The following is a 24,680-nucleotide window of genomic DNA, read 5'->3' as shown; positions in this document are numbered from 1 at the left end:
AGATGAACAATAAAATCCAATATTAGTTCAGGCTTTGTATAGATTTGTAAAGATGAACAATAAAACCTAATATTAGTTCAGGCTTTGTATAGATTTGTAAAAGAAACCAGAACAAGAACATTTATCAACTGATTGAAATAGAACTGATTGAACGAACCATTGATTTTTAAAAGATCAGATCAAGTAATGATAGAAAAAGAAATAATCACCCTTCTCCCTTATAACCCTAGCGACCTCCGCATCCTTGTAAATTCTTTGCACAAGAAGGTCCTCCTCTGCAAAAACCACAAAATCGCACCACTGCATTCCAGTGATAAGCAGCTGGCCTTGCACCTGCCAATAGTAGCTGTGGCCTGGCTTCAGGCGCAAGGCGCCATTCTGCATATGCAGGTACCCACAGTCCACATAGCTCTTCACGTTGGGGCACTTCACCTCCACCAGCCCGAATGGGGGTGCCTCCGTCGGATCAAAAACGACACCATCTGGAGAGGATCCAAGCCAGGGAGCATCTGGATGGATGACAAATCCTGATGGCCAGTAGTTGACATTTTTAATGTGGGCATATTCCTGAATAGCTACTGGCTCCAGAGCCAGCCCCCTCTTCATCAAGGCTGTCTGAACCCCACCTTTGCGGATGCGTTCTGCAAGGTTCTCTGCAGAGCCGTGACCTCGGACATGGCACACCTCCCGGAACCTGGAGGAGGTGAGCCTCATCTTCCTCAGGCTGTGCCACTCTGCGCTGCCACTCTGTTCCCTCGTGGACATCTCGATGGATCTTGCCATGTCGAAAGTGATGTTAAGCGACATTACATTTAGGTGTTGTTGGTGAGTGCACACAAAGGAACATGTGGTTGGGTCCAGCCTGTGACCATCTAACGGCAGGGGTGGTGGAGGGGGTGCGTCTGGGTGGTGTATGATTACCCTACTCACTGGCACTGGGTGCTGGTATGAAATAGGGCTGCCTTCTTGAATGGTCCCAAAGGCTGAATCGACGAGGGGGACATCACTACTTATGGAGAGTGTGGTAATTAGCAGAGCAAGGTCTGCCGTGAAGTCCTGGTATGCCTCGTCGACCTTCAGGACATCTGGGTCTGGCAAGTCCCCCCGCACTGCTTTGTAGCGCTTGCTCCTTTGAAAACAGTTAAGTCATAATAAAAATTAAAAAAAAGAAACAATAACTCTCAAAACAAAAAGAATCTGACATTGACTGCAGTTATACACATTGTCAAATAAATAACCTGAAAATACTGTAGTTTATTAAGGTTAAATATTGCTAACCTCTCTTCCTAAAAAAGAAATGGGGTAAATACACTTACATTCTCATTTTAAGAGGTGTTCTGAGTAAATGAGATTTGATTTGTTTACGTTAGTTAATGTATTAGGCTAACTAACATGAACCATGAGCAATACATTTGTTATTGTGTTTATTAATCTTTGTTAATCTTAGTTCATAAAAATACAGCTGTTCATTGTTCATGTTACTTCACAGTGCATTAGGCGAACTAACGGGGTGCAACACAGAAAACACAGAATCGTGTAAATTCTCGATTGATGTTGGTTAAATATGCGCGAGCAAGAGAGAGCAAGACCGTTTGAAGACGATGAGAGAGAGAGAGAGTGCGCGCGCAGGCCGGGGCTCTCTCTGCTCGTTCTTTCAGTAACATGTGCGCTTTTTCAGGGTGCTTTTTTTTTTTTTTGGTCGTAACTTATGCACCTCAACTAAAAAACTTTAAAAAACAATTGATAATTCTACAAAATCTAAAATCTCTACAGGACAATTGACCTAAATGTTAGCTTCTGCTAGCTAGTTAGTGATACCACAATGTGAATGTGTTTTGCTGTCAATTTCAAACTTACCTTCATAGTTGTCAATAAAATTTGAAAGGTACATCTTGTACCCCTTTTCCCGTTTACTCCGGCGGGCAAAGCATTCATTTGGGATGAGTCTGTGGACGTCTGATATGGTTAGCTTGGGCAGGTCTTGGAGACATCTGATGTAAAACATTGCCATCTTGCCAGAAGTATTGACCCACACACTAGAGGGAGCGGAAGTAAAACGGAAGTAGAGTCTTGCACCGAGCGAATAGCTGCATGTAGGCTGAAATCTAAAAACCATTGTTGTAACGAACTTAACCTTTTAAGTTTTAGATTTTATTGAAAGTTAAAATTGTAGAATAAAAAAAACTAATAATTTCTCTAAAATGCCTTAGTAAAATGACTTTCTATGAAATATCTCCTATAAGAACTGGTCAGTGGTCAGTCATGCCTTCTAATTAACAGAAACGAGGTCTTTGTAGCTCTCTAAAGTGTAATAATGTCATATATCTCTAAAATGGTGCAACAAATTGTTTTCATTTGGCGTGCATATACTAGCCTATGGGACGTCCTCTGTAAGAACTGACAATTTTTTTATTTTTTTTTTATTTTTCCTGCTTCTTAGTAATTAGCTCTTTATAGGCCTCTAAAGGGCAATAATGACACATTTCTCCAAAATTCTTGGCAAAATGTTTTCATATGAGGTGAGCATATTGTATGGGACTTCCCATATAAGAACTGACCACTGTGTTTTTATGCTTATTATAAATGGGTTTTTTTAGTCCTCAAAAATGTAATATCACATATCTCAAACACTGCTTTAAAAAAAAGGTTGGGTTTTTACTAGGGATGCACCGATACCACTTTTTCCAGTACTCGCCCAATACCGATACTTTTATTTTTGGTACTTGCTGCTACGGAGTAACGATACCGATATTTTCATTGCATTTGCACATTTTTTAAATATTGAGTACAGAAACCAAAAGAGTATGTATAATGTTAGTTGGTTAACTTGGTACAGTCAAACCAACATTTATTCAGACACCTTCAACATTTCTCACATTATCACAGTTTATTCGCTATAGTTTAGAAAATGGTAATAAAATATGACAAGAACTCGGAGTTAAACTGTGTCAGAACAAATTCAGCTTGATAATGTCAGATAACTTTGATCGAAAGGTATATAATGGATTACAATCAACCAAAAATTATTCAGACAGCTGTTATTATGACAATATTTACACAACTATCAATACTTTGTCGGGCCACCCTTAGCCTTAATGACAGCCTGTAGTCTCCTGGGCATGCTGTCAACCAGGTTCATGCAAACCTGAACTTCAATTTTTTTCCCAGATTCGGTCTGAATAATTTTTGGTCCCAAATTTGTATCAATTTTACTGGTAGTCCACTGTATGAAGAATTTCTGGTTATAATATGTCACAGTTTACTTTATTTTCCTATCCTCACTCATTTAAATGAACTACAGTGTCCTGCACCCACTAGTAAAAAAATATCAAAAATGATATTTGGTGTCTGAATGATATTTGGTTTGACTGTATATCATTTGGTTTGACTGTATATCATTCGGTTATTTTCACACTTAAACAAGGAGAAAACTGAAGTCATTGCATTTGGAAACAAAGATTAAGTTCTCAAGGTGAATGCATACCTTGACTCTTGGGGTCAAACAACTAAAAATCAAGTCAAAAATCTTGGGGTGATTCTCGAGACAGACCTTAGTTTTAGTAGTCATGTCAAAGCAGTAACTAAATCAGCATATTATCATCTCAAAAACACTGCAAGAATTAGATGTTTTGTTTCCAGTCAAGACCTGGAGAAACTTGTTCATGCCTTTATCACCAGCAGGGTGGACTATTGTAATCGTCTCCTCACCGGGCTTCCAAGAAGACCATTAGACAGCTGCAGCTCATCCAGAACATTGCTGCCAGGATTCTGACTAGAACGAGAAAATCTGAGCATATCACACCAGTCCTCAGGTCCTTACACTGGTTTCCAGTTACATTTATGATTGATTTTAAAGTACTTTTACTCATTTATAAATCACTCAATGGCCTAGGACCTAAGTACATTGTAGATATGCTCACTGAATATAAACCTAACAGACCACTCAGGTCATTAGGATCCAGTCAGTTAGAAATACCAAGGGTTCACACAAAACAAGGGGAGTCCACTTTTAGGTATTATGCCGCCCGCAGTTGGAACCAGATGAGATCAGATGTGCTAAAACATTAGCCACTTTTAAATCCAGACTCAGAACTCATCTGTTTAGCTGTGCATTTGTTAAATGAGCACTGTGCTACGTCCGAACTGATTGCACTATGTATAATCATTTTCTATTCTTAACTGTTTTAAATTTTTTTTTATATATAATTTTCTTTTTTTTATTATTTTAAAATTTTTTATTTTAATTTTTATTTTATTTTAATTTTCCTTGATTTTATTGTTGTGCTCATTGTTATTTTTAATGACTATTTCACGTCCTTTTATGTAAAGCACTTTGAATTACTACTGCGTATGAAATGTGCTATATAAATAAACTTGCCTTGCCTAAATCAGGGCGGGTTTAAGCGTCATCATTGGTCCTCTAGTTCTTGATTGACAGTTCCTCCTCAGCCAATCAGTCGAAGAGGGGCGGTGACATCACTCTAATACGCCTCATTAGCTGCCGATGTTGTTCACTTGTGGTGAAAATGGATAACGGTCAGCTGGGAAACATATTTTCATACAGGACACTGTTACATGTGTCTGCCTGTCACTGCTGTAGGCTACGCCTGCCTGCCTGGCGATCCGTTAACATTAAATGAGCCATCCTAGAGACCCGTCGTGGTTATATTCACCTGTATTTATTCGCCTATGGCCACATCATGAAAGGGAGCAGCCACAATATGCACCAGCCTCACAAAGTCACCGTTCTGGCTCGCCCATACCTGACTGATAATAAGTCTTATGTTTATTACTGTTAGGAGAGGATAATATGAGTAAGAGTAATACATCCCAGTCACAGTTGTTTAGTTTGCTGCATATTGCTCGTAATTGTTAACTGTCATTGTTTTTTTTTTTTGTAAACAGCTTTGCAGATTTTTCTTTCATGTACAGTGTGTAATTGATAAGGTTGATGGTTTTGTAAGATTTATCACATTTTGTGTACCTCAGATCATAAAATGATATACAGTTAAGCAATATCTCATGAGGAAGAGGCACGGAAAACAAATAACGGTTGCCTACACTACAGTACATAAAATTTCACTTACCACATAAACAGAGTAAGGAGAGATGACTGGACGATGGCGAATGATTTGCAGAGCCTGAGCATCTAATCTTGTAAAATGTGTGGTAAGTACTGCCGCTCCATAGTATAAACAGAGTTTGTGCGATCGTGAATCTCGAAAGTGAAAGTGAAACTAAAAAGTGATCGTGCATTCAAAATGCCAGGCATAATAGCGGCTCCCTGATGCTCACAATTTATATAAAGTATAATTACACAATGATATAACTGTGAGAGAAAGTAGGCTATTGAAATAAATTTCTGATAAAATCTGACTGGGTAGCACAAATCAGAACACCGGCTCAACCCTAGTTTATATATTTAAAACATTAATATGATAGTTATGCAATTATGTAGCTTGTTGCATATTGTGTTTATGTATATCAAATCCACCTGGCCTCTGTAACTGTCTCCACTGTCGCTTTCATTGATCAGTAGTCAAATCTACCTAGTCAATGCAAAAACATTACATTCATTTATTCATAATTAATTTACCAATTTACTCATTTAATGTTAACAGATTGCCAGGCAATTTTCACCTGTACAAGTGAACGCTGAGCATCGGCAGGTAATGAGACGCATTGGAGTGACGTCACCGCCCCTCTTCGACTGATTGGCTGAGGAGGAGCTGTTAATCAAGAACTAGTGGACCATTCATGACGCTTAAACCCGCCCTGATTTACATGAAACTCTAACTGCAACATTTAGAAAAGCAAGCACAGAACGTGAAAACAAGAGTGAAGGGGAAAATAGCATAAGCATACAAAAAATAAAAATATGAGCAGAAAATGTCTGAGAGCAGAAAAAACAGAGAAATATAACCAAGGAAAACATGATTTTGTGCAATATGATTTTAAATGTGTTTAAAGTTTTGATTCATGCTTATTATTTTTAAAAATGCGCATATTATTTTTCGATCCGTGACCATTGTTTGCAATTCTGAAAAATTTGCTTTCATTTTTAAATCTTGTGCAATATATTTTTACTTGCGTTTTTAAATTTTGTTTTCACGCTTGTAATTTTTTAATCCGTGACTGCAAGACTGTAGACGGGAATCTGATCCCATAGTTTTGGGTTTATCCGAATTCACAGAAAACGGTAATTCTCGCCGAGCACATTTTTGTGAGTTAATACAAATTCATCAGCGCTCACTGTGGCCTCGGCGAGAGTGGAAATTTTTTTCTCATTTAAGTACACCACTATTTTATCTGGCAACGAATTCTTAAAATCCTCAGTTCACGAAGCTGCTCAAAATGAATCATTTTGCTGGATTGGCACCACTTATCAAAGAGAACACATTTTTCACGAGCATACTCAATGAATATTTGATTGGCAGTTTTCGCATGTGAGCGGAACTTTTGGCGATAAGCTTCAGGGACAAGCTCATAAGCTCTCAACACAGCGGACTTCACTTTTTCATAATCTAGACTATCATTAATAGACAAAGCAGAACAGACTTCCTGAGCCTTACCAATCAAATGACATTGCAACAAAAGAGGCCACACTTCTTTTGGCCACCGCAAAGCTACAGCAATGCACTCAAAAGCTCCGAAATACGAATCCACCTTAGCTTTCCGGAACGGTGGCACGAGATTAATCTGCTTACACACATCAAAATCAGACGAACTGGCAGAAAGGCATAGGCGATGACGAATTATCAGTCTGATGCAAATCCTGACTAGCTTGAACAAGAGCAGGTGCGGGTCTAGACTCGCTAGGCGGTCGGTGACCAGCCTGCGTCTCCAGTTCACACTGTCTAAAGCGTAACACCTGTGTTGTGTGCTCTTGACGCTTAATTTCCAAATCAAGTTGTTTTAGCTGGATGGCCAGTTTTAAATCTGCCGTACCCAGCCCACTAATTGAATGAAGCACTTCACTGCTTGAGCCCTGTTCTCCACCACTCGCACCTTAACCTACGTTCGCATCACTCTCATAAGGTTGAATTGCTGGTAACACACCTTGCTGTACTAACGCAACTTCAATCACCTCACGCACTTCTTTTTTACGAGTTGTCTTTGTGATAGGAATATCATAAAAATCAGCAATCACATAAAGGTCGTTTTTACGACATAAACAGGGCTGGATTGGTAATCGAGCATACCGGGCATTTTCCCGGTGGGCCGATGCACTTTAGGAGCCGACAGAATGTTTTTTTTTTTGCCAAGGACCATCACGCAGGGACAGTGAGCAGCCAGTGGCCCACTGGTTTGTCTCCTGTATTGACAGCGTAAACCACCCTATCACAATGCCAGTGTGCTATAGACGGAGCGACGAAGTATTTTGCTCCGCCTAAAGAACGCTTCACTGCAACTTCTTCCTCGTCGGTTTTTCCCATGTTTTCACAGCAGCTTTATCAAGAACAGGCTTGCTCCGCGGTGAGTGATGCGGCCTAAAGAGCCAGGCAGGAGGAGGAGAGGAGAGCAGTTGAATCGGTAGTAAAGTACTTGATAGGGACTTGGAATGGAGGTGGGCATAGATCATAATGTGTGCATGCGCCATTGCGTGTAGAATACATAAACACTTGTTTTTTTTAAAAACGTAAATTCGTCCCCCGCGATTTTTTGGCATCTTTTACAAAAATGCCTTAGAAGAAAACATTAAGGTGTGGATTTTGACACAGAACAATGACACTGACATATTTTAAGATATGTCAGAGCAAGATATTTTCAGTTGAGGCAGCTCAAACATGCATTTTAGTCTGGGATTAGCTTAAGCCTTGTCTGTGAAACCGGGGATAATGTTACAAAAGATTTCTATTTCAGATAAATGCTGTTCTTCTGAACTTTCTATTCATCAAAGAAACCTGGAAAAAAAAATTCTACTAACTGTTTTCAACATAACAATAATAATAATAATAATAATACATGTTTTTTGAGCAGCAAATCAGAATATTAGAATGATTTCTGAAGGATCATGTGACTGGAGTAATGATGCTGAAAATTCAGCTTTGAAACCACAGGAATAAATTACATTTTAAAATATATTCAAACAGAAAACAGTTATTTTAAATAGTAAAAATATTTCACAATATTACTGCTTTTGCTGTATTTTGGATCAAATAAATGCAGGCTTGGTGAGCAGAAGAGAATTCTTTAAAAAACATTAAAAATCTTACTGTTCAAAAACTTTTGACTGGTAGTGTATATCATATATATATGTATCATCATATATATATTTTCAAATGTTTTAAAATTGATCATCCGAGTCTAATATACCCCAGGATACTGGGGGCCACCAGTTGCCCATCCCTGCTCTAATCTGTTAATATGTGCACTGAAAAAAATATGCGCTGCTTACGCATGCAATGTGAAACCAGTGTTACTGTGAACAGTGGGCCTTACAGGGTTAAAGGAACAAAATGTAGACATACCTGTATGGGCTGTTTGTTCATTCCACGGTATGTATGTATAAGGTGAAGAGAAATCTCTAATTTCCTTTTAGACTGATATACATGTTTGTCGTCTCCTAACCATTGAGCTGCATTTCACATTCAGACAACAATTTACACCATCAAACAACTGCATCAAGTGAGTATATTTATTCTCATTGTGAAAAGACAAAAACGTGTAGAGAATCCTCACATTGCTTGTATCTGTATTTCAGCAATTCCATGCTCAAAAGTGCACTGTGAATTTGAAAGATTTTCAGATATCTAATGATTAAATTCATTGATAATGATTTTGTGTTATTTATTTTACAGTAAAGTTAAGGAGATAAAAATGAATAATGTCTAGTGATTTTGCTTTGCTTTGACTTTTGTACTTTAATGTTAGGTTTTCATTGTCTTTTGTAAAAATGTGCTAAAATACATTTGTTGAGGCAATGAAAACTAAGATCCATTGGGATCAGTTGATGGTGACTGTAATCATTGTGAGGTTATTTAACCCTCTGGGATCGAAGCCCGCACCGGTGCGGTCTGTCTCATATTTTCTTGATCACAGCAAAAAGAACTAAAAATACTCCGTAATTTTTTACCTTACAGATAAGAATAAGGTATCGTTTGAAACTGCAAAGGGTCTACTTTTATATGTGTATAGTCATAATAACAACAAAACAATGTGCTTTTATAAAATAAACGTCTGTGTTCTCTGCTGGCTCTGTCTCTGTCATCTCTCTTCAAAGATACGTAAATAAAACAACCTGAATCTCAGCAAATACTTGCCTCAAAGACATGAGAAATATATATATATAGAAATCTTGAAACATCTACTTTTAACCCTCTGGGGTCTGAGGGTGTTTTGAGGGCCTGGAGAAGTTTTGACATGCCCTGACATTTGTGCTTTTTTCAGTTACTTATAAACATATAAATGGCTAAAGTATAATAAGACTAATCAGCACAAACTGGGCTACAATAATATGTTAGCAGCATTTATGTACATGATTGTGTTTTTGAGAAAGCAACGTTTATGCGTGGTTAGTGAAAAACTAAAATTTTGAAGTCACTGAAATAAGGCCATAAAACACATACAGAACATTTGTTCACAAGACTTTTGAGAACTGGATCTTGTAGTCTGGAGTGTTTGCCTCAAAATGATCTGAATATAATCTTACTCACTCATTCAGAGAAAACAATATATTGATTTAAATTTTCTTAATCACTTTTTGAGTAGAAAGGGTCTATGCGAGAGAGCGTGAACTATCCTGGATAATGCTGTGATTCTCACCTGAGAAGACAAAGGCCTGCATAATGAGCTCCATATGAACCATTTAGTCAGGTGTGTGATTGAGAGGGAAGAGTTACAAGAAAGAAAAATAAATGTCAGGGCGTGTCAAAACATCTCCAGGGCCCCAAACACCCTCAGACCCCAGAGGGTTAATGGCATTGAATTAATATCACTTTTGCACCTGCCATTAATGTTGAAAATTTTTAGAAATTTCAACAAACCACCATTATTGTGATCAGTGTTTGCTTTAGTACCCAGATACCCAGCATAAAATTTTATTTTGTAGATTGTCACCATTGTTGAGTTTCATACGCTGATTCTTGATATCTAATTGATTCAGCAATTTAACTTGTTAACCCGCACCAGGACGCCAGTGCACTGAACACTCTTTGTTTGCACGTGTCATTATTTACGAATAATTTAAATGAAATATGTTATAATTATCTTGACAAACTATATATCATTCTGAAGGTCTAAGCCTCAAGCATTGACAATAGATCGCTGTTTTTCAATGGAAAGCTTATGAGGAAAGTATTTACTAAATTTGTGTAAGCAGTACACATCAAAACATGCATAATAAAAACACAGTACATACCAGATTTGTCTTAATAACGAGTCACAAACGCATCCACTGCTGTAAATCCCAGTTTAGTTAGAAAGGTGTAACAGAATTAACTCGTATTTAAGCTTTTATTATGAATTTTGCTTTAGGGAATCAAATCGTAGAGATTCGATATTGATCTGACTAATTGAAATTAATCAAAATGTATAATTTATACCTCATTAACGACTCGACCAGCGAACATTAAACTGGTATGTCTTAGCAATTCGGTTTATTTCGTAGCTACGATAATAATACCGAATTGGTTGGGTAAATTCAAGAGCAGGTAACAAAATCTTTGGCAAATAATTTCAAATTTATTTTATAATTTTAAAATATCATGCTATTCTATGATACAATACTAACAAAACACATACACACACATACACACGTTTTGGCAAGATGAAAGCAGTTTGAAGAAAGTTTAAGGTTATACTCTTTCCTGAGAATAAAGATGACCTGAAGACGTCACAAACAGAGGACTTGACAATCGTTATCTTTTAAAGATTAATTCAAATCAGCTCAGCAAATAGAGATTGTTTGTTTACTTGCTTTGAGTTGAGTTGAAGGCTGTTCTTCTCTGGGTGGTTGCTTGAGGGAATCCCGGAGCTCCTTTTTCGCTGATGTGTCATTGTCGCGTGACATCACTCGGGGAACCCCTTTTTTTGGATTGGATGGCTTCCTGGCAGTGCACGAATGACAAGGCTTTGAAGTTCTTACACTGCAGGCTTTGCAAGTTTCTTTGGTCAGAAGTTGACGAAGTGTTTAGTTCTTTGAGATGATCAGCTAGATGTTAAGTCTGCGAATGCTTCGCAGCGCGATCAGGGGGAGCAACACCCAAGCTTTCAGCCAAGTTTTTTTTCTTCCGCAGCATGCAAAGCTGGGTGTCTGTTTTTATCGGACTGATTTGAGTTCATCCCATTCACTGTTTGATCCAATCACATTTTCTCTGTAGGGCGGAACCCCGCCCAGCACGGCTTCTTTTCGTGCATACATTATCTTAATGTTTCATCCATCATGTGAGGAATATTTCTTAATAACTTCTTATAAAAGTATTCATCATTCATACGAGACTGAAAATCGACATATAATTCATTCCAAATTCCTGCATCTGAAATAAGCTTTAACCCAATACTACACACGGCTATCTATTCAAAAGACAGTTATAAGGCAAAGATCAAACTAAAACACACCATGCATAACATAAAATACCAAGCATATATATATATATATATATATATATATATATATATAGATATATATATATATAGATATATACTGTATAAGACATCAAACATGTCATTTGTTGATACACATTCTCTAATGGCAATGGAAGTGAATAATTGTCTTTAGAGATCCTCTATGTAAGTTTGAGTTTCTTTTGTTGTAAGAGAAAAGAGGCACGCATTCTCTTGGAATGCAGTGAAGAAAAGGGAGTTGTTATGAGGTCATGGGGATGACCGTGGTGCGGAAATAATTGTGGTCAATGTTTGCTTTAGTTGGGCTCTTGATCCTTTTAGTAATTCAAAGTAATTTGCTTCTAAGCAGTTGCAATATTGTTTCACAGCAAACAGTTGTGCATTGCTGAGTCAAACCATGTAGTAGCAGATTAGCTTACACTTTCTGTTTATAACTCATTTGAATGAATCATGAAGTGGTCTCTCTCTTTGGTTTATTGACTTACGTTCAGCTATTACAAAACTCCAAAAAAAAAGTCCTATTTGCTTTATTGGTGACAATAATTATTCATACTGCAGTGCATGATGGGAGTTTTTACTATGGTGTTACCCAGCATGCATTGCAGCATGAAGTATTTTGTTGATTATCACCATTTTTGAGATTCATATGCTGGTTCTTGATATCTGTGTGTGTCTAAAGAGTACTGGACTTCAAATATTTATATACATTATGTAGCTTTAAAATTAATTCACTATGATTATTACACTGAACAAAATTATAAATGCAACACTTTTGTTTTTGTCTCCATTTTTCATGAACTGAACTCAAAAGATCTAAGACTTTTTCTATGTACACAAAAGGCCTATTTCTCTCAAATATTGTTCACAAATCTGTCTAAATCTGTGTTAGTGAGCACTTCTCCTTTGCTGAGATAATCCATCCACCTCACAGGTGTGGCATATCAAGATGCTGATTAGACACAATAAAATAAAGCCACTCTAATATGTGCAGTTTTATCATATAGCACAATGCCACAGATGTTGCAAATTTTGAGGGAGCGTGCAATTGGCATGCTGACTGCAGGAATGTCCACCAGAGCTGTTGCCCATGAATTGAATGTTAATTTCTCTACCATAAGCTGTCTTCAAAGGCGTTTCAGAGAATTTGGCAGTACATCCAACTGGCCTCAAAACCGCAGACCACGTGTAACCACACCAGCCCAGGACCTCCACATCCAGCATCTTCACCTCCAAGATCGTCTGAGACCAGCCACCCGGACAACAATCTGCAACAATCGGTTTGCATAACCAAAGAATTTCTGCACAAACTGTCAGAAACCATCTCAGGGAAGCTCATCTGTATGCTCGTCGTCCTCATCGTGGTCTTAGCCTGACTGCAGTTCGTCGTCGTAACCGACTTGAGTGGGCAAATGCTCACATTCGATGGCATCTGGCACTTTGGAGAGGTGATCTCTTCACGGATGAATTCTGGTTTTCACTGTACAGGGCAGATGGCAGACATTGTGTATGGCGTCGAGTGGGTGAGCGGTTTGCTGATGTCAACGTTGTGGATCGAGTGTCCCATGGTGGCGGTGGGGTTATAGACAAAGACCACAGGTGCATTTTATTGATGGCATTTTGAATGCACAGAGATACTGTGACGAGATCCTGAGGCCCATTGTTGTGCCATTCATCCACGACCATCACCTCATGTTGCAGCATTATAATGCACGGCCTCATGTTGCAAGGATCTGTACACAATTCCTGGAAGCTGAAAACATCCCAGTTCTTGCATGGCCTGCATACTCACCGAACATGTCACCCATTGAGCATGTTTAGGATGCTCTGGATCGGCAGCATGTTCCAGTTCCTGCCAATATCCAGCAACTTCGCACAGCCATTGAAGAGGAGTGGACCAACATTCCACAGGCCACAATCAACAACCTGATCAACTCTATGCGAAGGAGATGTGTTCCACTGCGTGAGGCAGATGGTGGTCACACCAGATACTGACTGGTTTTCGGACCCCCACCGGACCCCCACCGGGCCCCCCCCCCCCCCCAATACATTAAAACTGCACATTTTAGAGAGGCCTTTTATTGTGGCCAGCCTAAGGCACACCTGTGCAATAATCATGCTGTCTAATCAGCATCTTGATATGCCACACCTGTGAGGTGGATGGAGTATCTCGGCAAAGGAGAAGTGCTCACTAACACAGATTTAGACAGATTTTTAAACAATATTTGAGAGAAATAATCCTTTTGTGTACATAGAAAAAGTCTTAGATCTATAGGGCTTTTCACACTTGAAATTGTTAACCCTAGGACTAGGTCATCCTAAACTCCCGATAAGCGGAATCCTGGGTTATCTGTAATCACGTTTCACAAGAGACGTGGTCAGAAAGACGTCTTTCACTATTGTAATGCTGTTAAATAGAGAAAAACATTTTATATTTAAGTAGGCTAACTAATAGCATAATTCTTAACCTTATTCTAGAAACACAAAATGACCAATAAAAAGGTGTCAAGCACCAAAAGCAGCCCATATAAATCCATAAGCTGTCTTTAATTGAAAAATATGCATTGTGTGCATGCGTGTATACACGTTCACTCACCCAACGCAAGTGCCCACACCTAGATAGATTAAAAAAAAAAAAAAAAGAGATCTAATCTAAAAGATTCATCTAATTTTCATCATTTTTGAAAGAAAACAGCAGGTCTTTTTGAGGAATTTACCTCATAAGAACAGCGCAATCTGACACGGCTTTATTCAGCAGAGATCATTTCTGTAATTTATTCTTACCTACATTAGTTAACGTGTTATTTTTACATAAACCTGTATGGATTTTACTAGTTGGGCTTTTCCTGAACATCTTCCCAAACTGAAATGTATTGTTTAACTTTTAAGCTTTTTTGTTATTCAGATATTTTGCAGAAAATGTTTTAGTATTAAAGTTGTGTTAAAGCTAAAAGGCTAAACTATTCTATGTTTGACTCAAATTGAAAGAATAAACAGTTTAATTTCTATTAAGGTTTATAGGGATTTTAAGATGTAGCCTAATTAGCGATTTGAATAATTAAGTTACTTATTGAGTAATTAAGTTACTTTTCAGACAGAGTAATCAGTAAAGTAATTTAAATACAATATTGATGATGTAATTAGTAACTGTAATTAATTACTTTTTGAAAGTAACTTACCCAACACTGATTATTATTATTTAATGGTTTTCAGTCATTTTATGTGCTTGCTCAGAAGACAAATTTCAAAAGACAAAGCAGCTGATTCGCAAAATACATTTTTAATACAAATTAAACTTGCAAATTAAGAACCTTAAAAGATGGTCTCTATCTGTAAACAGAATCTCTTTAAATTATTAAGATCTGTCATTGTTTTCGTGTGTATCGGTACACTGTGCAATTGTTGCCATTTATTATTGGTTATTTCACACAGAAAAATAAGGGTTTCAAATTGTACCTTTTTGGGTACAACAGCTTGTCCCTGGAGCAGTACACTTTAAAAGCACATATTTGTACCTTTTTGACCCCTAATAGGTCCCTATTCTTTGAAAAGGTACAAATATGTCCTTTTAAGGGTACTGCTCCAGGGACAAGCTGTTGTACCCAAAAAGGTACAATTTTAAACCCTTATTTTTCTGTGTTGGTGTTGTTTTGTTCTCTCCCATTTTTTTGATAGTGTGTGTTAAGGCTAATTTATATTAAAGATAAATAGGCTTCTATTAATGGTTTGTCTAAAAATGATTGTGAAACTGAGTGATTATTTATTCTGTCAAGCACAATCTGTCAATGGAGTCAAAGTCCCCTGAGACAAAACGGTTCACAGCCATTTGTCTTAAACTCACTCGAGTAGCTTTATTCAGTCGTGCAAGTACAGCTCCTATCTAATGGGGAAAGGGTAAAATCTCAAAATACTTACAAACTCACATTTCTATGGTGACACATTGCTGCCACAAACATATTATTTTTTCCACTCAATTATATCACAATAACGAAATGTTAATGTCATCTTTTCTCGTTAAAACGACATATTTTTCTCCTAATAATGACATATTATGTCATAAAAACTATATGTTTTTCCCGTTATAGAAAATATATGGTTACATTATGTGAGCGAGCCAAGTGATTGTCTGCGCTGCTGTCGCCACAGTCTTAACATAAACAAGGATCTGCACACTGCTGAAGTTACTGCAACTTCAGCAGCGTGCAGACCCCACAAGAAAAAAGAAAGCGTCATGTGCGGAAGTCCTTTTCTCCTGTGAGAATTGTTCAAATGCCGTTACAAAGAACGTGTGAATCTGTCTGATCCAGGACCTCATGCCTTCATAATCATACTTCAGTAAACACTTTACTGAGGAGGACCTGAGAAGAGTGAAATATGCACTCAATGAATTAAAAACACTATAATGCTGATAAAGAGACACACAGAACTTAAAAGGGCATCTGTGAAAGTAAATTACTTGATTCAACATAACTGAGTGTGGAGGAGAATATCTTCAGCATGAGTGATAAGGAAAAAATCCCCACTGATATTTTCAAAAGAGCACAGAAGACTGAATCATCAGTGGACAGAAAACAAGACAGCAGACCTGTCCATTCTGATCTCAGAAAGGTTAAATAATATCATGCAAGCCAAAAGGAAAGAAGCATGAGTTTCCCAAAACCTTGTAAGTCTTCATGATTGTGTTGCCCTGAATACAGTGGCCTCAAAGAGCATCTAAATCCTTTTATACACGTTATATACAAATTAATAAATATAACAGCTTCAGATGACAAAATATAGAATCTAATGCCATATATAGTACAGAGTGGAACATGCTGACACAGATACAGACACTTGATCTGATGAATATGTATTTATATCTAATCTAATGGATATATATTCACATGTATTCATTTACCAGACACTTTTATTCATTACCAAAATCTTATATCATGATATAAACAATTATATCAAGAATTTAAAATGTTTTATTTTTCATTTGCCATGATTCTATCCAAATCGACTTACAAATTACTAACGTTACATCACTTGTGTGTGTTTTATTTTGATTCCAGGGTGCAAAAGAGAGAGAAGCCCAGATGGGAATCGTCCAAACAGTATGTCTCAGTGTAATCACTCAGTGAATTCTACTTAATATAGTTGTTTAATATATATTTTGCTACATTTCTTTCACAGTGTCAAAACTGAATTTGGTTGTGTGTGGGAGTGATGGGACATTAAAATCCTCCATATCAGAGCTGATCAGGCAGCAGACAGACAGAGACGTGAAGCTTCATGGACATCTGATCAGTCTGGTGGAGCTTCCAGCTCTCAATCGGCTCTCAGAGGAGGAAGTGATGCATCAGACACTCAATTGTGTATCTCTCTGTGATCTTGGAGTACACGTTTTCCTCCTCATTGTTCCTGCTGGTCCACTTAATAATGAAGACAAAGCAGAAATAGACAAGATTCTGAATATATTTGACTCTAGAGAGCACTTCGTAGTGCTCTTTACCTCAAATCTCCCTGTTGATGAACCAGTGACAGATTTTGTCAAATCCAGCCCAGAATCTCAGAGGTTAATTAGTCTCTATGGAGGTCAGTACAGAGTGATGGGTTTAAAGGAACCTGAAAACTCAAGACAGATCCCAGAACTGCTGGAATACATAGAGAACATGAAGAGTGAACCATATTCACCTCAGATGTATGTGAAAGCTCAAGAGAACAGAGTCAGACATGAAACAGAGGAGAAACATAAAGAAGAACTGAAGAGGATGAAGGATGAAATTGATCTGTTAAAGCAGAAGACTCAGTCAGAGGGTGAGTGGACTATACTCTCAGAATCTCTGATACGACACATTATGATTATTTTGAATATATTATACTGTATGTTAACTCCCTCCAACAGAAAATTAGGGCAGCAATTACTGTTGACTCAGTAATCATCACATTTCATGCCCAGGTGTTTTAGCAACAAGGTTTAGGAACTTAACATTTAAAAATGTGGTGTTATTTAACTTAACAAACCCTATTTGTGATTTATGTGATTTATTTATTTATATATTACTATGATTAAATATGTGGCTGGCAGTCATTTTCATGGACTTTTAGTTTGTTTCTCTTAATTCCTGTTTCCTGTGTTCAAGTTTATATGTTCCTCACTTCCTCTCCCTCTTGTTCCAGTATTGTTTGTGTTTCATACACACTGCTACTTTGCTGTTAGATTACCTGAATCTTCTTGGTTGTTTCTTTAATTAATAAAATATACTTTTTTGATCATCTTCGTGCATGCTATTTCTGAAATGTTGGACAATGGTCCATAGAGAGGCATAACTGGTTAGCTCAGACTTTCTGGTGCCAAACTGACAGGATCTCAGAAAATTTCCTTTTGAGTGAACAATAATAAATAATATCTAAATATGTTCTAGTAATTGATTTTGTTGTTATTGTTTAAGGAAGCATGAATGTCATCAGAAAACAGAAGCTGAACCTGGTGCTGTGTGGAAGTGATGCATTACTGAAGACCTCTGTTTTCAGACTTATAAGAGAAAATAAAGACTTGGCTCTTCATGGACATCAGATCAATTTGGTGGTGCTTCCAGCTTTGTTCAACACTGGGTTCTCAGAGGAGAAAGTGATGCATTTTACTTTTAACTGTGTGTCTCTCTGTGATCCTGGAGTTCATGTTTTTATCATAATTTTTCCTGATGCTCCACTTAATAATGAAGACAAAGCAGAAATTGAGGAGATCCAGAAGATATTCAGCTCAAGAATCAACAAATATATCATGGTCCTCATAATCCAAGACAAGAACATGTCAAGTCAATTTAATATTGCTCCTTCTCCAGCTACTGAGATGATTGATTATTCAGACATTTGGGGGTCAGTGTTTTGTTTTGGAGAATAGCTCACAGATTCCAGATCTACTGCATGATGTGGAGAACATGGTAAAACAGAACAACGGAAGTTTATACACAACTATCATGTGCCTTCAGGCTCAAATAGAGCTGGAGAGAAACAAGCACAATGCTGAAATAGAGGAATTAAGAAGATCTTTTGTGAAAACAGCAGGTATGTGTTCAAAATTATACAATGCCATTTTGTTCATTAGGTTAAATTTAAAACATGTCCATTGTGGCATAATTATTTGCATAAATCAGTAAGTGGATGATTAGAATATGTGACACTGAAGCAGCTATATGTTCTTGTAATTATTACTAATGTTTTTGAGAATGAGACATATTTCTGATTGGTTTCAAATCCATAATGGGGCACAATGACACAATGTTTTTTGTTTGTTTTTAATGGCACAAAAATACCTTTTAATATCATATGAGAAGACACTGTGAAATTACTTTTAATGAATATTACTAATAACCATTTTGCTTTTGCTGTTAGCAGGTGTAACAAACAGTGATGATGGTGGTGGTAATGGAGTGAGGATTGTGCTGCTGGGAAAGACTGGTGTTGGAAAGAGTGCAACGGGAAACACAATCCTGGGAAAAAAAAGCTTTCACATCAATCCTGACTTCACGCTCAGTGACCAGAGAGTGTGAGAAAGAAACCTCTGAGTTCATCAGAAGACAGATAACAGTGATTGACACTCCAGGCCTGTTTGATACTGTAGTTGATAATGTTGTGAGCAGGAAGGAGATTGTGAAGTGCATGTCTATGGCGGCTCCTGGTCCACATGTGTTTCTGCTGGTGATTCAACTGGGACGATACACTCAAGAGGAGAAAGACGCAGTGAAGATGATCCAGGAGACTTTTGGTGATCAATCCAGTAAGTACACCATGGTGCTTTTCACTAGAGGAGATGATCTTAGAGAAAGAACAATTAAAGAATTTATTGAAGATGATGAGAGCTTAAAGTACCTTGTCCTTCAGTGTGGAAAGAGATATCATGTGTTCAACAACAAAGAGACTGAAGATCAGACGCAGGTTTCTGAGCTTCTGGATAAGATTGACTTTATGGAGCGATTAAATGGAGGGAGTTTCTATACCAATGAGATATTTCAGCAGGTGGAAAAGAACATCAGAGAAGAACAAGAGATAATATTGAAAGAGAAAGAAGAAGAGATCTTGAGAAAAGAAGAAGAGCTGAGAGCCAAATATGAAGCAGAAATTGAACAAATAAAGAAAGAAAAAGAGATAGAAAGACAAGAAATGCAGAATGAACTAAGAAAAAGAGAAGAGGAGTTTAAAAAGAAAGAAAAAGCGATCAGGAAAGAAACACTGATAGACGATAATGTACGAAAAGTGATGAAGAGAGAACTGGAGGAAAAACAGAGAGAATTTGAAGAGGAGAGTAAAAGAAAAGAAAAGGCTATGGGAGAACAACAACAGAACTTCATAAAACACCTGGAACAAAAACATGAGAAAGAAAAACAAAAACTACAGGAAAAAATTAAAATAGAAACAAGAGAACAAGCAGAGCATGAATATTATGAAGAATTTAAGAAAGAATTGGATAAAGCTTTACAAGCAGCTGAAGAAAAACACACAGCAGAAAAAGCTAAAGCTTTACGTGAAGTTGAAGAAAAATGCAAGACAGAAAAGGCTAAAGCTTTACTAGAACTTAAAGGAAAATATGATATACAAGTGGATAAAGTTTTTCAAGAGTTTGAAAAAAAACATGAGACAGAAAAGGCTAAAGCTTTACAAGAAAATGAAAACAAATACAAAAAAGAAGTGGCTAAAATTTTACAAGAGGCAAAAAAAAAACAAGAGGTAGAAGTGGTTAAAGCATTACAGGAAGCTAAAGAAAAACACAACAGAGAAAGGGCTAAAGCTTTACAAGCAGCTGAAGAAAAACACAACAGAGAAAGGGCTAAAGCTTTACAAGCAGCTGAAGAAAAACACAACAGAGAAAGGGCTAAAGCTTTACAAGCAGCTGAAGAAGAACACAACAGAGAAAGGGCTAAAGCTTTACAAGCAGCTGAAGAAAAACACGAGAAAGAAAAGGCTGAAGCTGAAGCCAACCTACCATACAGATCAAAGCGGGCTCGTGACTGGAGTTACCTTGTTCCTGTTCTTGGAGGAGCTGCTGGAAGTTTATTTGGTAGTATTGAAGACATTTTCCGGGAAAAAAAATAGTGGCGATGAAAGCGGACTGCGGGGTCGGCTCACATTGGCAGCATCTGGGTCCAAAGTTGCCTTGACACACCAAGCCGACGCTCGACACCCAACGGCTAAGTAGCACGTCCGTTCTGCACCTGGGTAAGAAGAAATGCCTTTCAGTACCAGCAGGTGGCGGTAGTCTCGTGCACTGGTTCGCCAGCTGAACAGCCAATCAGAATGATCATATGGTCCGACGAGCTCCGACAAAGCTGACGAGGACCAACTTCAGAAAACTTAGTCGGCCAACGAACAAAAACTACCCGACGGCTGACCGTCGGCTTGGTGTGTTCCGGGCTATAAATCAGGATTTTTGTGCAGATTAACATCTTGGAAGGGAGAGCTGTAGTCTTAATGGGTCGCATTTCAGTCACTATTTCATATTAGTTCGGTTATCTGACAACAGAAACAGTAAAATATATAAATGAAAACAGTTTTATTGAAAATTTAGCTAAATACAAAATACAGTATGTGGGCACAGAGAGGCAAACAAATGTAATAATAAATAATAAATGTACATTTTGCATGTTCAGAAGTAGTGAGCTGCCCTGTTCTGCGAAAATGTAAACAGGTTTCTGTAAGAAAATTGCTCCGTGCAAAGAAAGAGAAGTAATGGGAACCTGGTATTTCTATGTTCTTTTTTCATGTCTAATAGACATGAACAAATTATTTGAAAACATCTATGACCTTTTGTGTAGTCTTTACGCTCTGTTAACTATGGTTTCACAAACAATAAACATATTGCATAAAGCATCCATATTTGTCCATGCCCATGTTGATTAGAGTATTAAAAACTTGAAAAGTATTAAAGGTGGGGTAAGTGATTTCTGGTAGCCAATGTTGACATTTCAAATCACCAAAACAAGCACGCCCCTACCCCAAAAGGGTCTCGCCCCTATTTTGATAGCTCCGCCCCACACATACGTGCGCATCCCAGGCAACGATTTGCTGCGAATTTAGCTTAAAGGGGAATTGTATGTAAATAATTATGATTAATTACAATTAATTACAATTATTTATGTCGGCTGACAGTGATAACTGTAGCAGAACTAAATTGCCATCAACTGATCTGGTCGTCCAGCAACCATTCAGTGTAAGTTCATATCAACTCTAAGAAAGGATATTTTTGTGGCCACAGAAAATACTTTCTTAAGTATTAATGCATTAGAGCATGTAGCGAGGGTCAAAATCGTAAAGGGACATTAATTTGCAAGTAAACGCTAACACACATAACTAATCTAAACAAACAAACAAACAAACATACATACACTCATGCGTATATACAAAAGGGGAGCTAAAGTGGATGAATGAAGTCATTAGAGAAAACAGAATGCAGTTATGGAAAGAGTCAGTGACCACCTGAGTAAAACCATCAGCGCCGTTTATAACGGAGTCTATAACTTATACCAAATCTCTGTTTAGTTTAGTTAGATGTACCATACTTGCACTTCCATGGCTGTTGACGTGTCTGGAATGCAGTCTCGGATGAAAAGTCTTGATGGTTTCAAGGTTTTGGACTCGCGATCACGTTCTTCCGGGTTGAAGAGTGATGAATTCCAAAGAGGTTATTCTGGTTCTGAGGTCCGCGGAGCTTTGGTTGAATGGAAAGTCAAGGCCGCAAGGCCTGGCGCAAAACTTAAAGTTTCAGAAGAGTTCTAGCTCACATCCTTCTAGGATCTAACAGAACCGCAAAACTGAGATATGTTGGAGCCCACCGGGCACGCCGGTACCGGCTCAGGCTCTCCACACAGGCAGCAGTCCGGAGATTTGGCAGTAGAGCTTTTGCAGAAGAACCGCAGGCGGAACTATGCGTGAGCCCTTTAAGGTGAGAAAAGTCACGCCTCTCAGGATGGGCTTGACCAATGAGAGAGGCTGAATTTCCAAGCGGGAGTTTGGAAATACTGGGGGGGGGTTATGACTCTTTGTCTGAGAGCATGTTAATTTGCAAAGGGGTTGGATTGGAAGTTTTTATTAAACAATTAAAGATTCTTAGGACATTAATATGTTGCATAGGTATCGACATGTAATATTCACTCTCACTTAGATCATCCGAAGACGAATTGATAGAGACCAGACATGTTACAGTTAGAGTGATATTAACTAGTGATCTATCAAAAGCATCCATAAAACAGTATACAATACACAAAAACATATACAAGAACAGTAATAATATACACAATGACCTAATGATATGTGTGCTCATTCAAAGAAAGGTTTTTCTATGAATTAATTAGAGAAGAGTCCATTTTATGGCATAATGTCTTTTTCCTTAAGGGGATATGAAGTGAGTGTTGCTCAGCCATTTGCATTCCTTTGAGCAATAAAACTAGTGTTATCTGATGGGTTGCCATGGGACCATGGGCTTGAAGTCCTTGACAGTCCTACTGGCTCCGGGTATGTGTATTGGGTGAGGGGTCTGTGACCATTTGTTAATCTAATAACTAATTGTTTTGTTAAATCAAATTTAAAATTGTGTGTCTGATTGGTGCAAATGCTACAGATTAGTTCTGTGAAACAAAGCAAAACCAATGTTACTCACCTATCAAGAAGAAGCAAAGCAACCTCGGCGTCCGATTGCAGGCCTTCCCGCTCCTTGAGTTCTCTCCAGCGCTGGAAAGCTGATATGATATTTACACGGGTCCTACTTCTTGCCTTATCATAAAGCCCTGCTCACACTGTGCGATTTTGGCCAATTCTGTTTTTCAAGACTTAACGCTAGAATTAATGCTAGAGAATTATTCTGTCAGCCATAAACTCCAGCGTCCCGTCCTCCACTCACAGAATTAATCTGATATGTTGCCTTTTCTACACTGAATAAAATTATAAACGCAACACTTTTTTCTGCACATTTTAGAGTGGCATTTTATTGTGGCCAGCCTAAGGCTCACCTGTGCAATAATCATCCTGTCTAATCAGCATCTTGATATGCCACACCTGTGAGGTGGATGGAGTATCTCGGCAAAGGAGAAGTGCTCACTAACACAGATTTAGACAGATTTGTGAGCAATATTTGAGAGAAATAGGCCTTTTGTGTACATAGAAAAAGTCTTAGATCTTTGAGTTCAGCTCATGAAAAATGGGGGCAAAAACAAAAGTGTTGCATTTATAATTTTGATCAGTGTATATAAACACTGGTTGCGCCGCTGTTTTCATGTGGGTGTATAGAGCTGTGTACACTATTCTTCTTAAATACGCCGGTATTGCCGCTGTTCATATACTTTTCATGATAGCCAACATTTCGGTCCTGTGTGCAATGCAGCTCGCAGTCACTGGATGTGTATGGGTTGATAATGTAAAACTCCGGACAAGTTTTCTTGCGCACACCCGTTTTTAACTCGTCTCGACTGTCGTACAGTCTGACATTAATGACAACTGAGATCCCACAGTGTGACATGATCATCATGTACAAGTACAATCCTAAAGGAATTTTTTTTTAAATCGCACAGTGTGAGCCCGGCTTAACTCGAAACACTGTGTCTACACTAGACGTGAGAGGCACGACGCGACAAAGTACTATATAATTCATTATAATCAGTGATGCTGTCTACACTGGATGCTGTGGCGTGCCACGACAAATCCCCGACAGTAAACTGCTGCCGCTTTCTATTTATGACGCATTGGCACAAATTTTAAATGATTTTCAACGGTCGCTTTGTCGCATCCAGTGTAGAAAGACTTTAGCTGGCGTAAAATGACAACTGTCGCGTCCGGTGTAAGTCTTCTTTTGTTCTGCAGATGTTTTCCTCTTTTGATTTTTATCTGCCATTTCTATCTTTCTGCCGTCGCTCGGCTCGGTTAATGTCCGTCATGTGCACTGAGTGCTCTCTCCTCCGCATGATGAGTAGACACACCCCTTACTGCTGATTGGCTACAAGTTTGTATTGGTACTCAGCCCGAATCGGTTTTCTAAAGCGTTTTTTAAAAAAAAATACATACCCCACCATTAATTAACGTTTGCAGTTATGACAATGATTCTCATATGAATGTATTTGAGGTGTATGATCTGAAAATGGACAGAAATG

The 24,680-nt window shown here is 38.0% G+C and overlaps 2 protein-coding genes and 1 pseudogene across 2 annotated transcripts; 2 read left to right on the top strand and 1 right to left on the bottom strand.

Annotated features, from left to right (window-relative positions):
- Window positions 1-84: 84 nt before the first annotated feature.
- Window positions 85-3,903, bottom strand: LOC131537243 (uncharacterized). Its single transcript, XM_058770564.1, has 2 exons — window positions 1,858-3,903; window positions 85-1,129 (listed from the first exon to the last, which is right to left on the bottom strand). The coding sequence occupies exon 2, from the start codon at window positions 805-807 to the stop codon at window positions 175-177; it is 633 nt and encodes a 210-aa protein (XP_058626547.1). The 5' UTR covers window positions 808-1,129; window positions 1,858-3,903; the 3' UTR covers window positions 85-174.
- An 11,466-nt stretch (window positions 3,904-15,369) lies between these two features.
- On the top strand, window positions 15,370-18,448 carry LOC131537202 (GTPase IMAP family member 5-like). The gene is made up of 4 exons (XM_058770501.1): window positions 15,370-16,225; window positions 16,617-16,658; window positions 16,738-17,361; window positions 17,997-18,448. The coding sequence occupies exons 1-4, from the start codon at window positions 16,207-16,209 to the stop codon at window positions 18,446-18,448; spliced, it is 1,137 nt and encodes a 378-aa protein (XP_058626484.1). The 5' UTR covers window positions 15,370-16,206.
- On the top strand, window positions 18,352-21,708 carry LOC131537175 (uncharacterized; annotated as a pseudogene).
- Window positions 21,709-24,680: the final 2,972 nt, after the last annotated feature.

Source organism: Onychostoma macrolepis, chromosome 03 (assembly GCF_012432095.1).
Source record: "Onychostoma macrolepis isolate SWU-2019 chromosome 03, ASM1243209v1, whole genome shotgun sequence".
In the NCBI taxonomy this organism is placed as follows: Eukaryota; Metazoa; Chordata; class Actinopteri; order Cypriniformes; family Cyprinidae; genus Onychostoma; species Onychostoma macrolepis.
The sequence above is the reverse complement of the archived record's forward strand: the minus strand, read 5'-3'. Positions and strand labels throughout refer to the sequence as shown.